Source organism: Peromyscus eremicus, chromosome 6 (assembly GCF_949786415.1).
Source record: "Peromyscus eremicus chromosome 6, PerEre_H2_v1, whole genome shotgun sequence".
NCBI classification, from domain to species: Eukaryota; Metazoa; Chordata; class Mammalia; order Rodentia; family Cricetidae; genus Peromyscus; species Peromyscus eremicus.
This window is the reverse complement of record NC_081421.1, coordinates 68,750,704-68,767,373: the sequence shown is the minus strand read 5'-3', so window position 1 is coordinate 68,767,373 and position 16,670 is coordinate 68,750,704. Positions and strand designations below refer to the sequence as shown.

At 44.8% G+C, this 16,670-nt stretch overlaps 1 protein-coding gene across 1 annotated transcript in view; it reads left to right on the top strand.

Moving 5' to 3' along the window:
- The window catches only part of Setdb1 (SET domain bifurcated histone lysine methyltransferase 1), a 39,607-nt gene extending 22,940 nt beyond the window's left edge, over positions 1 to 16,667 (top strand). The window contains exons 11-22 of the mRNA XM_059265856.1: positions 813 to 963; positions 1,054 to 1,212; positions 2,100 to 2,714; positions 3,756 to 3,872; positions 11,645 to 11,814; positions 12,659 to 13,287; positions 13,966 to 13,994; positions 14,103 to 14,232; positions 14,511 to 14,676; positions 15,517 to 15,728; positions 15,976 to 16,064; positions 16,229 to 16,667. Of these exons, the coding sequence (XP_059121839.1) occupies positions 813 to 963; positions 1,054 to 1,212; positions 2,100 to 2,714; positions 3,756 to 3,872; positions 11,645 to 11,814; positions 12,659 to 13,287; positions 13,966 to 13,994; positions 14,103 to 14,232; positions 14,511 to 14,676; positions 15,517 to 15,728; positions 15,976 to 16,064; positions 16,229 to 16,346 (2,585 nt within the window). The 3' untranslated portion in view covers positions 16,347 to 16,667. The remainder of the gene's footprint in view (positions 1 to 812; positions 964 to 1,053; positions 1,213 to 2,099; positions 2,715 to 3,755; positions 3,873 to 11,644; positions 11,815 to 12,658; positions 13,288 to 13,965; positions 13,995 to 14,102; positions 14,233 to 14,510; positions 14,677 to 15,516; positions 15,729 to 15,975; positions 16,065 to 16,228) is intronic.
- The last annotated feature ends 3 nt before the right edge of the window (positions 16,668 to 16,670 follow it).

Here is a 16,670-nt window from a genome sequence, read left to right as displayed (position 1 = left end):
CACATTGCTGTGGTACTGATTCTTTCTAAATATCCACATAAGGCCAGGTGTGTTGGTGCACACTTGTAATCAGTTCCAAGCAGCTGGGCGACAAAAGTAGGTTGGTTCAGAATTCAAGACCATCCTTGTCTACATAGTGAATTTGAGACCAGCCATGATTACATGTGACCATGCCTCAAAGCAGTAAGTTTTTCCAAAACCAGCGTATATTAGTATACCCCCTTATGGTGTAAATAATGAAAACAAACAATCTTAACACTTAGAAAGTTGCCGTTTGCCACTTTTGTATATGAATACAGGTATGCACATACATGCTACAGTGCATATGTGGTCAGAGGACAATCTCAGGTTTAGAACTCATCTTCCTGCTGGGCAGTGGTGGTGCACACCTTTAATCCTGGCACAGGAGGCAGAGACAGGCGAGGTCCAGGAGAGCCAGGGCTACACAGAGAAAACTGATCTCAAAAAAAAAAAAAAAAAAAAAAAAAAAAAATCATCTTCTTCCTCTTTCTTTGAGCCAAGTTCTATTCATTGCTGCATCTACAAGGCTAGCTGCCCTGTAGGCTTCTGGGGGATTCTGTGTTCTCCACTTCCATTTCCCTGCAGGAGCACTGGGATTGTAGACACATGCTGCTGTGCCTAGCTTTACATGGTTCTGAAGATTCGAATTCAGGCCCTCATGCTGTGTCCTGAGCCACTTCTGCGTTCCTTTGCTGTGTTTGTATATCGCATTAGATGGGAGAGCATGAATAATAGTATCTAACCCAGCTGTCATCCTCTCAGCTGTCAGGTCTTGTTTGTTTTTGCTGTAGGTGCTGTGAGGAGCAAAGGTCCTGTTGTTCAGTACACACAGGACCTGACCAGCACTGGAACCCAGTTCAAGCCCATGGAGCCCCCACAGCCCACAGCTCCACCTGCCCCACCTGCTGCGCTTCCTCTTTCCCCACAAGCAGGTGACACTGAGTGAGTGCTCGTCATTCTTTTTACTTTCAGTGTTTTTCCCATACAGAACTTCTGAATCCTTACTGTATGTTCTCTTTTCAACCTCCCTAGAAGCTTAGAAAGCCAACTTGCTCAGTCACGGAAGCAAGTGGCCAAAAAGAGCACATCATTTCGGCCAGGATCTGTGGGTTCTGGCCATTCTTCTCCTGCTTCGCCCACACTCAGTGAAAATGTGCCTGCTGGGAAACTTGGAATCAATCAGACATACAGGTAAGAAAACCTCAGACACTGTGGGCAGCTTGACAAGGTGGACTACCATACAGGATCCCCAAGGGCTCTACTTTAAAGTTATGTTAGTGAGAAACTTGGGCTGATAATAAGAATAGTTAAATTAAGTTGGGTGGTGGCGGTGCATGCCTTTAGTCCCAGCATTCAGGAGGCAGAGGCAGGTGGATCTCCGTGAGTTTGAAGCAAGTTCTGCAAAGTGAGTTCCAGGACAGCCAGAGCCGTTAAACAGAGAAATCCTGTCTTGAAAATTAAAAAAAAAAAAAAAAAAAAAAGAAGAAGAAGAAGAATAGTTAAATTAGAAATGACATGCCTGAGCAACACTGTCACCAGAAAGTCATTTGCCAAAACTTCTTGAGCATGGTACCGTTATCATTGCTTCAACAGGAAGGAGACATCATCATTTCTTTTCTTGACTCCTAGGAGATAGCAAGGATGTTTAGAGGACACAAAACACAGAAGCTTTGGTAAAGTACTAGACTTTACTTTGTGACAGATGTGTATTAGGGAAAGTACCCTGTTGAACTAGAGAGGTGATCTGTCAGTGAGGAGTAGGCAGGGAGTTTCATTGTCTAGGTTTGTTTGCTATGAGAAAGGGTCTGACATTAATCTTTAGCATCCAGAGCACAGCTGGCTGGGTGCATTGGTACACATCTCTAATCCCAGCTCTTAGGAGGTTAGAGCAGAGGATTGGGAGCTGCAGGATAGCTAGCTACATGAATATACCGTGTCTTTAAAAACAACAGCAACAACAACAACAACAAAAATGCAATGTGAACGATGAGAGAAATGGCCTAGTCAGTTGGAGGAGGGATAATTGTACAGCAGAGCCCTGTTATCTTCTGATCTGATATTTCGAATTTTATTTGCAGGTCGCCTTTGGCTTCAGTAACATCTCCCCCAGCACCTGCAGCCCCTCCCGCCTTCCATGGCATGTTAGAGCGGGCACCGGCTGAGCCTTCCTACCGAGCCCCCATGGAGAAGCTTTTCTACTTACCTCATGTCTGCAGTTACACGTGCCTATCCCGGATCAGACCCATGAGGAGTGAACAATACCGGGGCAAGAACCCCCTGTTAGTCCCGCTGCTGTATGACTTCCGGAGGATGACAGCCCGGCGTAGAGTTAACCGAAAGATGGGCTTTCATGTTATCTATAAGACACCCTGTGGTCTCTGCCTTCGGACAATGCAGGAGATAGAACGCTACCTTTTTGAGACTGGCTGTGACTTCCTATTCCTGGAAATGTTCTGTTTGGATCCATATGTTCTTGTTGACAGAAAGTTTCAGCCCTTTAAGCCTTTTTACTATATTTTGGACATCACCTACGGCAAGGAAGATGTTCCCCTGTCCTGTGTTAATGAGATTGACACAACCCCCCCTCCCCAGGTGGCCTACAGCAAGGAGCGCATCCCTGGCAAGGGTGTTTTCATCAACACCGGCCCTGAATTTCTGGTTGGCTGTGACTGCAAGGATGGGTGTCGGGATAAGTGAGTTGGGGTGCAGGGTTTGCTGTCTGCCTCCAGATCTACCCCGGCCACCTTCCCCGTCCCTCTTTTTCCTCTTCTTTTTCGTTTGCATTGCCCTCCTCCTCTTCCTCTCCCTCCTCTTTGAGCTACAGTTCTGCTAAGGCCACATGAGAGTTGTGATAAAGAAACTTAAGTGTGATGACACATACCTGTAATTGTGCATTTGAAAGCTGAGGCAGGAGCGTCTTGAGTTCTGGGCCAGCCTGGGCTTTATAACAACTTTAAAGGTTGGCTACATAGTGAGGTCTTATTAAAAGTAAGAGAGAGGGAAGTCATGAGGTTGGGAGGCCAGATTCTGATGCGGCCCAGTATAACTCTGGGAATGTGTGTTTCCTCCTGTTCCTGTCCTCTTGCTTTGTTTCTCTCTCTCCTTTCCCTAAACTTCTATCCCTTTGATTGTCTGTATCCATTCTACTCTTAATGTATCTTCCGCTTCCTTTTTTTCCCCAAACAAAAATGGAATTACACTACCTTTACCTTATCCTCATCCTTTGTTGTTTGTTTTTTGCCCAACAGAAAGGGCTCCTGGGAGTCGCTAGTGACTTGGGGTAAGGCCTCAAATGTCCCTGGCCAGGAAATTTCCATACCTGAAGTCTGCTTAAAAGTGTGGCTTTTAGCTTCATCCGGCCCACAGTAGGACTTGTTTCATGCTCAGTGTGGCTGGTGGCCATTAGAGCCTTTCCATGTGTCTCACATTTCAGTCAGTCCTAGTCAGCAAGGTCACTCACTCAGCAAGTATACCTCCTTGTCATACATGGGGCACCTGGGCATAGCAGAGCCTGGCCTGAGACAAGGGGCTTCAGCTAGGAGGTTATAAGTTATGGGTTCTGGACTCAGTTTTGCTTTAAGACTCTCATGTAGCTCAGGCTGGCCCAGAACGTATTATGTAGCTGAGGATAACAATTTCTCATCCTCCTACCTCCGTGTCTCAAATGTTGGATTACAGATGTGCATCACTGTGTCCAGCTCCCATCCTTCATGTATCTGCTTTTCTCTCTACAGATCCAAATGTGCCTGCCATCAGCTAACTATCCAAGCCACAGCATGTACCCCAGGGGGTCAAGTCAACCCTAACTCTGGCTACCAGTACAAAAGACTAGAAGAGTGTCTGCCCACAGGGTAAGTGATCCAATTGGTGAGGTACCTTAGATAGAGGAGTATGTTCTTGTTTTTCTGTTTGTAAGAACCATTGGAAACCTAAGGATTATTCTGAGTGTGGTGATACATGCTATGATTCCAAACGACACAAACTATTGCCTTTGGGAGGCTGAAGCAGGAAGATAGTTCCAGACCCATCTGAGCTAAGAAACCGAAATCCTGTCTCAAAATAATTGAGAATGATTACATGGTTTCTTATGTAGAAAACTTAGAAGGAGGGAATAGGATTGCTTGATTTCTAGGCCAGCTTGGGCTATGCAGCAAGACCTTGTGTGGAAAGAAAAGAACTGAGACTGGCAGGGTGCTCAGCATTAGGAGGAGCACTTGGTCTTGCTGAAAACCTGGGTTTGAGTTCCTGCACCTCCATGATGGCTCACAACCACCTGTCACTCCAGTTCCAGGGGAGAGCATCCGGCACATACATGATATACAGACAGGCATACAAGCAAAACACACACATGATTAATTTTTTTTAAAGAGCTATTAATTTCATAGCTGTGTAAATGTTCTGATTATGACTTACTAGCAAGTGAAATGAATACAAAGAGAGTAGGAAGAACAAATTACAGAGCTTGTTAACTTAAAATGAAAAGTTAGGCTGGCGGTGCTGGTGCACGCCTTTAATCCCAGCACTTGGGATGCAGGCGGCTCTCTGTGAGTTCAAGGCCAGCCTGGTCTACAGAGTTCCAGGACAGCCAGGGCTACACAGAGAAACCCTGTCTCGGAAAAAAAAAAAAAAAGAAAGAAAAGTTAGAGTCAAAATCATGATGTAATAGGCAGTAGTTAGATTTTTTTTTTGACTGTGTCTTAGGTCAACAAAAACAGAATTTCCAAGATCAATTAGGTAGTTTTAGGAGACTAGGTGAGAGAAGTAGTGGAAGCTGGGCGTCACACTAGGACGGAAGCAGCAGTAGAAGTTAAGGAGTATGGGCTGTGTGTGTGTGGCTCACCAGAGAGCATGGTTAATACGCACCAAGATGAAGTAATAAAGACAGCCAGGCAGTGGTGGCACACACCTTTAATCCCAGAACTTGGGAGGCAGAGGCAGGCTAGTCTCTTGAGTTTGAGGCCAGCCTGGTCTACAGATGGAGTTCCAGGACAGCCAGGACTACACAGAGAAACCCTGACCCTGTAAGCCATTTTAAAAAACGGAAGAAAAGAAATGCTAGCTATTGGGTGCATTAGAAAGTCTAGCTCTGTGAACTTGATAGACAGAATGTAGAGTGGGGTGAAGGAAGTAGAAGCAAGGGCAGTTCCTAAAATTTTGACTTGAGGAACCAGCTGGTTATTGATGCTGCGTATTCAGATGGAAAACCAAAGGATTTGCAGTTGAGTAATATGTGACTTTATTTTCAACCATGTTAAATTTGAGGTGCCTCTTAGGCAATCCAAATATAAATGTGAAGAAGATGGTAAAACTCCTGGAGTAAGCTAGGAGTGGTGATGCATACCCTTAATCTCAATATTCCTGGAGGCAGAGGCAGACCTCTGTTAGTTTAAAACCAGCCTGGTCTCAAAAACACTAAAAATAAACAGATAAAAGATTTCTGGAGCAATGTTAAGGGCTAAACATAAAGACCTGAGTGTCCTCAGCAAGGAGGAATAAAGGTAAATGAGTGCTCAAGACTCGTCCCTGAGTGTTGCATTCAGAGTTCGTGTCAGTGTCTGAGACTCAGAACAAGTCAAAGAAAGAAGAAATACAGTGAGGGCTGGAAAAGAGTGCAGCAAACTGTACATGGAACTAATAAACCTAATCCTCGAGAGTGTCGTTAACAGAGGAAAGGGGAAAGCAACTGAAAGGTTGTTTAGTCTGGGGATAGGACCGGGGTGACAGAGCACTTGCATAGCATGTGTGAATGTATGAGATGGTGAGTTCAGTCCCCAGCATAATAAAGTAGATTCCCACTAGGAGACATAATTAGAGAATCAAATTGAGGATGTAGTTCAGTTAATAGAATGCTTGTGTAGATTCTTGGATTCGGACCCTAGCCCAACATAAAGTAATGGAGATGAAGGATGAAGGATCAGAAGTTTGAGGTCATCCTCAGCTCCATAGTGCATTCAGGACCAGCCTGGATACATGAGACCCTGTCCAAAAATAAAAGGTAAAGAGGGTGTGTCTGGAGAGGTGTCTCAGTGGTTAAGAGCACATATTGCTGTTGCAGAGGACCTGAATTCAGTTCTCATCATCCACCAGTAACTCTTCCAGGGGCTCCTTCCAGGGCACCTGTACTCCATGCACACATGCATGCACACACAATTTAATAGAAAAAGCTGGGTACAGTGGATGAAAATCCATAATCCCAGCACTCAGGAGGCAGAGGCTGAGGGACCTTTGGAAGTCGAAGCCAGCCTTGTCTACATAGTGACTTTTAAGCCAGCCAGAACTACATAATGAATCTGTGTCTTTGAAAGACATGCTGAGACCTGGGGAGATGGCTCAACTGTTATGAGTACTAGCTGCTTTTCAGCTCATAACTATAAGTCTATTTCCAGGGGACCCAACATCCTCACACAGACATACATGCAGCCAAAACACCAGTGCACATTAAATAAAGAAAGAAATTATTTTGAAAGAAAGAGAAACATGAGAAAAATCTCTAGATACAGAGGACAAAGAAAATCATAGAACTTTACAGATAAAAAATAGACTATGTAAAAAGTAAGTATCTTAGATATAAAGCAAAGAACAATCAGACTGCAACCCACAGAACCAGGGAGGCTATATAGCAGGGGGGACCCTAGGATGACTGTGGGTTATAATAAGTTTTGGTTTTACTCAATTACTGGGCAGGCCTCAATGAAATATTTCACTGTTAGGATAAGAATTTATACTGGATCAAGCTCATAATAGAATAAATAAATAAATAAATAAATATTTTTTTAAAAAAATCTAAAGTATCTGAAATGACATTTTTTCTTATGATGCTAGAATTTTTTTTTTTGTTTTTTTTTTTGTTTTTTTGAGACAGGGTTTCTCTGTGTAGCTTTGCACCTTTCCTGGAACTCACTTGGTAGCCCAGGCTGGCCTCGAACTCACAGAGATCCACCTGGCTCTGCCTCCCGAGTGCTGAGATTAAAGGCGTGCACCACCACCACCCAGCAATGCTAGAAATTTGATGGCAGTGATTAATTTATTAAGAATTTTGAGGGGAAAATATTTACAACCTGGAATTCTAAATTGAGGGAAACTATCAATTAAGGTTTCTGGTAGGCTAGACATTTAGTATCTCAAAGTTTTCATTATTCTTCTGTTCAGAAAGTTTCTAGATGTTGTGGGGTTAGGGATTTAGCTCAGTGGAAGAGTGCTTGCTAGGCCCTGGGTTCGGTCCTCAGCTCCGGGGGGGAAAAAAAAAGAAAAGTTTCTAGATGTTTACCACAATGAGAGGAAAGTTAAGAAACAGGAAAGCATGTGATCTAGAAGACGGTAGACTCAACCAAAAGGAGTAAAGGAGATGCCTCCAACGATAGTGAGGGGAGGGGGCCTGCGGGCTCACACTGCACCCTTGGTGTGGAGACCCCGAGACATTGCAGCCGAGCAGATAACCGCTGGGACAGCTTCCTGGGAAGAGGAGGTTAATGGAAAAATTGAGGAGATTTAGACTGTTGGGGAATGAGGTAATTTGTGTTGAATACCCAGAAAACAAAGCAGAGAACAGTTGGCTGGTGGTGCACACCTATCATTCCAGCAGTGAGGTAAGCCTCACTGCAGTGCTTAAATTGAATAATGCTGGCTGTTAGCTACGTGACTCTTCCTTGTATCGTTTCTACATGTTTGAAAATATTTCTTCCTTTAATCCCAGCACTCCGGAAGCAGAGGCAGGTGGATCTCTTGTGAGTTCAAGGCCAGCCTAGTCTATGGAACGAGTTCCAGGACAGCCAAGAGTTACACAGAGAAACTGTCAAAAAAAAAAAAAAAAAGGAAGATAAGAAAATGAGATCCTGTCCAGAAGGACTAAAAATTAAATGAATAGAGATGAGAAAAAAACATTGGACGGCTGAGAGTAGAACTTAATGCAATGCTTGCCTAGTGTCCATGCAGCAGTAGTTCTCATCCACAACGCTGAGTAAATGTGGTCCATACCTGTAAGGCCTGGGATCATGACTCTAGAGGAGGAAGCAGGAGAAAGGATCAAGAATTCAAGGTCATCCTTAGCCACATAGTTTAAGGCCAGCCTGGTCTACATAAGACCCCCATCTCAAAACAAAAAACGTAGAAATTTTAAAATATCAAAGTACATATTGGAAATGTTTGGTTATTGGTTATTAGGTAGTTTTGCTTTTGTCTTCTCCTGGTTGGGAGCTGGGGATAGAGCTCAAGGCCTTGTATCACTGCGGGGTTTGAATGAGAATGGTTCCTACAGGTTCTTAAGTTTGAATGCTTGGTTGAACTGATAAGGATTTGGAGGTGTGAAAAAAGCCCACACTTCCACTTAGAGCTGCTCGCTCTCTCTCTCCCCCTCCCCCTTCCCCTCCCCCTCCCCCTCCCCCTCCCCCTCCCCTTCCCCCTCCCCCTCCCCCCCTCATACTTGTGGGTCAGATGTAAGCTCTAAGCCACTGCTCTAGTGTCATGCCTGCTTTGTACTGTGTCCACGACAGTGGCCATGGCTCACCCTGTGCTTTCTTTCATGGATTGAGTTGGTCTTTGTGTCTCTTCACAGCAGTGGAACAATAACTAGACAACCACTTAAATAGATACTCAGTCCTACAAGAAACAGACTCTAGTTTTTTGAGACAGGGTCTCCTTCTGTAGCCCAGGCTGCCATTGAAACTTGCCATCTACCTGGCTTGGCCTCCCAAGTGCAAGGATTATGAACCTACACCACCATACCTGGCAAAAATATTTCTGAATAAACACAAATATATGTCACTCATCTACTTAAAACCGTCCCACATGGATTTCATTCTAGCCTTTACCCTCGAGTTAGAAAACACTGTACTGTCTAGCCACTTCCCTCTAAAGTTGGTTTGAAGGGTGGTGATAGCCGTCACTTCCCAAATCCCGTTCACTGTGTTTTCAGCCTAATTCTGGGGTTTGGTGCAAGAGATGTGTTCTTGGCACTTTCCGCTGCTTTTGTTTGCCTGTCTCTAACTTTGATCTCTCAGTTTCAGTCTTCTGTCTTCAGCCTGTCCCTGGGCGCTTGGAAAGTAGGCCTTTTCCCCCTGGGGGTTTGTTTGGTTTGTTGGACATGGTCTCACAGTCCAGGCTAGCTTCCAGCTGATTATATAGCCAAGGATGACCTTGAACTCCTGATCCTCCTGCCTCTACCTAAAGTGCTGCATCGACAGGTGTTTGTCATACACCTAGTGCACACAGCACGTGTCACTTTCTTGATTCTCTTCTGCAGCACCACATTTGTACTTTTTGTAAGTATTTCTAACAACTTTGTTGACTCAGTTTATTTTTTCAGTTAGAATGTAACCTCCCTGATACACACATTGTATCACCAGACACTACATGACACATTGCTACAGAGTAGCCACTGAAAGACACTCTGAGGAATGAATAAATGGATGAGACTTAGTATAGCTACTCTGAAGTTTCCTGTGCTGGTAATAAAGATATTTACGTGAATAGCCACCTCATTTCTAATGGACTCTCTTTAGGCATGGCCTGGAGCTCACTATGTTAGAAGAGGGAAGCCTCAAATACACATACCTGCTTCTACTTCTAGAGTGCTGGGGTTAAAGGCACGCTGTACTACACCCAGTAGACTTTTAAATACACATACCTGCTTCTACTTCTAGAGAGCTGGGATTAAAGGCGCGCTGTACTACACCCAGTAGACTTTCAAGGATGTATACGGTAAAACTGTTCCTGGCAAGGTGCTGATACATGATATGCAATTTCTAAAGTTGGGGAAAAAATAAGCCTTTATTTAATTGTTAAAATAATTGTGTGTGTGTGTGTGTGTGTTTTACATACATGCAAGAATGTGCTCTGTGTGCGTGCCTATTGAATCCACAGGAACTGCGTTTATAGATGGTTGAAAGCCACCATGTGGGTGCTGGAAAATGAATGCAGGTCCCCTGCAAGAGCTACAAGTGCTCTTAACTGCTGACCGATCTCTCCAGCCCCCTGTTTTGTTATGTTGAGACAGAATCTCATGTAGCCCAGGCTGGCTTTGAATTCTGTGTTGCCAGGGATGACCTTGAATCTGAAATTCCTGCATCTGCCTTCCAAATACTAGGATTACAGGGATCTACTACCACCACTAGTTTCTTCGGTGCCAGCAATCTAATTTAGGGATTCCTGTGTACTAAGCAAGCACTCTCCCCAATTGAACTAGATCCCCTGCCCTTGTGTGTGTGGAGGGGGACATGGGAGTGGTGCATGTGGAGGCCGGGGGTCAACATCTTGTGTCTTCACACTCCACCCCCCCCCACCCCCCAAACAGGGTTTCTCTGTGTAGCCCTGGCTGTCCTGGAACTCTCTCTGTACACCAGACTGGCCTCAAACTCACAGGGATAGAGTGCTGGATTAAAGGTGTGTACCGACATCGCCTGGCTTTTTTTGTTTTTCTTTGAGACATTCTCTCACTGACCCTGAAGCTCACCAACTTGTCTAGGCTCCATGAGTCCACCCATCTCTGATGTCACTGTGATCCCAGGCATGCACAGTAAGCACTCTGTACCAGCTGAGCCGTCTCCCCAGCCTTACTGTCTGTACTTTTATTATGGGTGTTTTATTTTGTTTTAGATTTTTGGATTTTGGAGACAGTCTCATATAGCCTTGGCTGTCCAAGACCTCAGTGTATAGACTAGGCTGGCATTGAACTCAGAGAGATCTGCCTGTCTCTGCCTCCAGAGATATTTTTTCTTTTCTTCAGTTAATTAGAAATATGAGATCATAAAATGACCCTTTTCATTGTTGTATTCCCAGTGTTTGACACAATTCTTATTTAATAAATGTTCACTGACAGCTTGGCATAGTGGTGCACAACTTTAACTCCAGCACTAAAGAGGCAGAGGCAAGCAGATCTCTGGGTTTGAGGCCAGCCTGGTCTACATAGTGAGTTCCAGGGCAGCCAGGGCTATATAGAGAAACCTTGTCTCCAAAAAAAATAATAAAATAAAATAAAATAAATGAATAAAAAAAAAACACAAAACAATAAATGGAAATGTTTACTGAAAGAATATCAGCTTTATCCTAAAAAAATAATTTACAAACATCATTACAGTTTTCCTGTCTGTTTCCTTTCAGTGTCTGTGATCTTAGCTTCTGCTTCTCTGCTTACCTAGTTCTAGATGTCAGTTTTTTATGACATTTACAGGGTGGGATCAGGGGTGTAGACAGCAGAGGACGCAGGCATTGGTTCTCTCTGCACCAGGTCATCAGGCTTGGCAGCAGGTGCTTTTAGTCCCTACGCCAGCTCCCCAGCTCCCAGGCTCCTCGGCTCCCCGACTCCCAGGCTCCCCTGCCTCTGTCAGTTGAAATATCTGTGAACCTAGAGCTGTACTCTCAGTCACCTCACTGTTCTCCTTTTCTCCAAGGGGTGGGCCTTCTGACACGCATATTAGGCACAGTACTATTTTGAATATCTTTTGTGAGTCACTTCTGAATTATGTTCCTGATCTTTATTTGCAAATGAGTCTAAGAACATGGATGGATCATTCTATAAATCTAGTCACTCAGGTCATTACCTGCTTCATAAACTTTACCCATGACTCATGTGTTTTATGGATTTCAGTACTCTAGTGACTGTGTCATTGATTTTATTCTAACTTCCCAGGGTTTATGAGTGTAACAAACGCTGCAAATGTGACCCAAACATGTGCACAAATCGGTTGGTGCAGCATGGACTACAAGTTCGACTACAGCTATTTAAGACACAGAACAAGGGCTGGGGTATCCGCTGCTTGGATGACATTGCCAAAGGCTCTTTTGTCTGTATTTATGCAGGTTAGTGATGAAAGAGGAGGGTTATTGCTCCATGGGTTTGGGGCATGGTAGGTCAGAGAAAAGTTGAACATAGCAAAGTGCTGTTGAGTGTGGGAGCACTTGTCTATGATCTAAGTACTCAGAAGATGAAGGCAGAAAATTTGAGAGTTGCAGGTAGCCTGGGCTACTTACCCAGACTCTACCATAGTATTTGATGGACGTTGGTGGCATATGCCTTTAATCACAGCACTTGGGAGTAAGAGGCAGCCGGATCTCTGTGAGTTCAAAGCCAGCCTGGGCTACAGAGCGAATTCCAGGACAGCCAAGGCTACATAGATATCCTGTCTCAAAAAAAAAAAAAAAAATCAAACAAAAACCATAGTGTTTGAGAAGTGGAAATGTAGCTTTAGGGAGGAGTGTATGCTTAGTTTGTGATAGACATCTGGATTCAGTCTGAGCACTACAATAAAGAGAGAGTGAATGAACTGTTGGACATTTGAACAGAGACCAGGAGGAGACAGGAGTTTCTTCATAAAGACATGACAAGTGATGTACCTATGTAGGGGGACCAGAGAGGGTTCAAGGTGCTTCATAAAAAGGGTGAAAGGGGATCACATTTTGGCTGTTGTTTTTTCAGTGAGAGACCTCATTTAGATCCACTGTATTGTTTTCTCCCAGAGATAATAGCGGGGCTAGGGTATGTCAGAGGTCAACAAAAAATGGGAGTATCAAAGGACGAAGTGACCGATTGTAGTGACAGTGCTCTCATGGCGAAGACAAAGGTGGCAGCCACGGTGAGCACATAATACAGGATTTACCCTGTGAGTAGGGTTACTGATAAAGATCTTTTGATCTTCATTCTCAGGCAAAATCCTGACAGATGACTTTGCAGACAAAGAAGGCCTGGAGATGGGTGATGAGTACTTTGCAAATCTGGACCACATTGAAAGTGTGGAGAACTTCAAGGAAGGGTATGAGAGTGATGTCCGCAGTTCCTCTGACAGCAGTGGGGTAGACATGAAGGACCAGGAAGATGGCAACAGCGGTTCAGAGGACCCTGAAGAATCCAATGATGACAGTTCTGATGATAACTTCTGTAAGGATGAGGACTTCAGCACCAGTTCAGTGTGGCGTAGCTATGCTACCCGGAGGCAGACCCGGGGTCAGAAGGAGAATGGACTGTCTGAGATGGCTTCTAAAGACTCCCGCCCCCCAGACCTCGGGCCTCCACATGTTCCTGTCCCTCCCTCGGTATCTGTGGGGGGCTGCAAACCACCTTCATCGGAAGAGACTCCCAAGAACAAGGTGGCCTCCTGGTTGAGCTGCAATAGTGTCAGTGAAAGTGGGTTTGCTGACTCAGACAGCCGTTCTTCCTTCAAGACTAGTGAAGGTGGAGATGGCCGGGCTGGGGGAGGCCGGGGAGAGGCTGAGAAGGCCTCTACCTCAGGGTTGAGCTTCAAAGATGAAGGAGATAATAAGCAAACCAAGAAAGAGGTAAGAAATGGCTGAACACCCTTTAGAGCAGCAACCCCCCCCCAAAAAAAAAATTTTTTTTTTTACTTTAACGCATGGTTCTGGAGGTTTAAAGTTCATCTGGTGATGGCCGTCCTCGCTGGCAGACTCCCAAGGCAGTATAGGGTGTTGCATGGCAAAGTCAGGGAATGTGTGTCCATGTTAAGAGCAATGCCTTTTAACGTTGGTGCAAATAGACATTGAGGTGTGTGTGTTGGGGGAGGGGGTCACCTCATTCAAGACTACATCTTAAAACCTAAGGAATAAAGAACTGAAGTGTGTAGGGTTTGTTGATTTTTGTTTTGTTTTTCATTGCTATTTTTATTTAGATCATATTACAATCCAGGTTGGCTTGAAATTTGCTATTATGAATGTGTCTTTATGTTGAAACATTCCCCATTACAGGTAGTGAAACTGTTGAGTCCATGGGACATTTTACCCACAATCCTGTCCCCTGTGTTCCCATTATTGGGAAAGGTCAGAGGCCCTTGCCAGGGGAGTAGACTGGCGAGAACCTGATTACTGCTGTCAAGTTAGAAAGTGACTTCCACACCACCCTCTTCAGTGTGTGTCTTTTTGGCTTATGTTAATGTTGTCTTTGGAGACCTTTTGTTCCCTTGGACCGTGAACGCGTTTAACCCTTTACTTGTTCCTTTCTAGGACCCTGATGACCGAAACAAGATGTCAGTGTAAGTGCTTGCTTTTGGATTGCTCTAGGTCTGCCTTCTCCTTTCACACTTACAAAAGAAGCCTCAGAAACAGCCAGTAACCTGCCCCCCTCTCACTCTTCCCATTAGAGTGACTGAAAGCTCTCAGAATTATGGACACCATCCTCCCATGAAGTCTGAAGGGCTTCGCCGACCGTCTAGTAAAACTTCTGTGCCTCAAAGCCAGCGGCTTGTGGCTTCTACTCAGTCAAACCCTGATGTGAGTGACCTCCTTAAGCCTCTGCTGCCTTCTCTTTGATTTAGTCCAAGGACAGGAACGTGTGATGGCCTCGCCTCAAGGCCTTCACTAGAATGACCGCTAGCTAAGTCTCTTCTTGTTTCTTTGGTCTTGACTTTCTACCTTGTTCTCCAACATCTAATCATCGTCTTGCTATTGCCGTAGCCCATTTTGCCAAATCATAGGTAAAAGCAAGAACTTGAAGCAGCTTTTCTTTCCATTAGCTCTTCTTCCTCCTTGACACCCCCCTGTCTCCCCAGGATGTGCTGACACTGTCCAGCAGCACAGAGAGCGAGGGGGAGAGTGGCACCAGCCGAAAGCCCACTGCTGGGCAGACTTCCGCCACAGCCGTGGACAGTGATGACATCCAGACCATCTCTTCTGGCTCCGATGGCGATGACTATGAGGACAAGAAGAACTTGTCTGGTAGTCTGAACATGTTTGGGGAGTAGTAGGAAGAAACAGGAAAGTAGGAAAAACATTTTTAAAAGGAAATAGTTCAGGTCCTAGAAATTAGGCAGGCTTCCCAACTGAGCTAAACTGTTGAACTTATATATATATATATATATATATATATGCCCTTTCTAATAAAGTGTGACTAAAAAGTTTAGCATGGTGGCTCATACCTGTAATCCTCATGGGTTTGAAGCCATCCTGAGTTACATGAAACCTCATCTGAAACAGTTTGATTTGTTTTTTTTTTTTTTTTTTTTTTTAAGACAGGGTTTATCTATGTAACTACGATGGCTATTCTGGAATTCGTTCTGTAGACCAGGCTGGCCTCCAACTCAGGAGATTCACCTTCCTCTGCCTCCTGAGTGCTGGGATTAAAGGCGTACACCACCCACACCTGACTAGTAACTGAGGGTCTTAGGCTGAGTTCTGGCTAGCTTATTGCTATCCCTGAACTGTAATGAGTGGAATAAAAATCGAGAAAAAAAGCCAGGCAGTGGTGGCGTACCCCTTTAATCCCAGCACTCAGGAGGCAGAGTCAGGCGGATCTCTGTTAGTTCGAGGCCAGCCTGGTCTACAGAGAGAGATCCAGGACAGGCACCAAAACTACACAGAGAAACCCTGTCTCAAAACAAAACAAAATTTTTTAAAAATGGAGAAAAACATGGCATGGTGGTGACATCTGATTCCGCACTTAGGAGAGTAAGGGAACAGGAGGGTCACAGGTTAGAACAGACGAGCTAATGAGGGTGGTAGAATGTCATTTATGAGTTGGGATAGCTCTGACCCCAGGTTTGGTTTTTCCCTTTCCAGGTCCAACGAAGCGCCAGGTGGCAGTAAAATCAACCCGAGGCTTTGCTCTTAAATCAACCCATGGGATTGCTATTAAATCAACCAACATGGCTTCCGTGGACAAGGGGGAGAGCGCACCAGTTCGTAAGAACACACGCCAGTTCTATGATGGTGAAGAGTCTTGCTACATCATTGATGCCAAGCTTGAAGGCAACCTTGGCCGCTACCTCAATGTGAGACACTGAACCACTTCTAAGTGCAGGGTTATATATGCCATTACCCTCAAATTCCTAAATCTTCAGAGATACTGTGTAAACCCACCTTTGCTTAAAGGTGATTTACTAAGAATAAGGTAGCTTTCTTTCAAAACATCACTGCTATGATGTATGGTGGGGGTAGAGATCAGATTACCACTTTCTTGTGATTCTCATCCAGCCAGATGTTTCTCTGGTCAAATGACTGTCCTCTTTATACTTACAGCACAGCTGCAGTCCTAACCTGTTTGTCCAAAATGTCTTTGTGGATACTCATGATCTTCGCTTCCCTTGGGTGGCCTTCTTTGCCAGCAAGTAAGAGGGATAATGAGGAAGGGGTAAAATCCATGGGAATTCTAGGGGGGCCACCTTCATTTGTGGTCAGGCTTCACCTTGACCTCCCAAACTCTAACCCCAAGTGCCTGTGTTACTACCCACTGCCTTTATTACCACATCCCCATTCTTTTTCCCCTCTTCAGGAGAATCCGGGCTGGAACAGAACTTACTTGGGACTACAACTACGAAGTGGGCAGTGTGGAAGGCAAAGAGCTGCTGTGCTGCTGTGGGGCCATTGAATGTAGAGGGCGTCTTCTTTAAAGGAGAACCCTCTTCTCACTTTGAGAATCCTTGAACCGTCCTTTTCCCAGAACTGTCTTCCTGACGTTGAACTCTGACCCCAAGTCTCTGGTCTAGCTACTCTCCAGTTCCTAGTAGATAGAAATGGGGATTCTGGATCAGGACTCTTCCAGTGTGGTGCTAGCAGACACTAGGGTGGGTAGACATGACCACTCTAGCCTCAGCCTGAGGATTTTTCAAATGTATTTGTTCATGTGTTCATGACTCACATGGGCCGTGAGTCTGCCATCCCTGGTCTGTATGGTTTCTTGAAAGTCTTTTAACAAGATGATAGAATAGAGATTG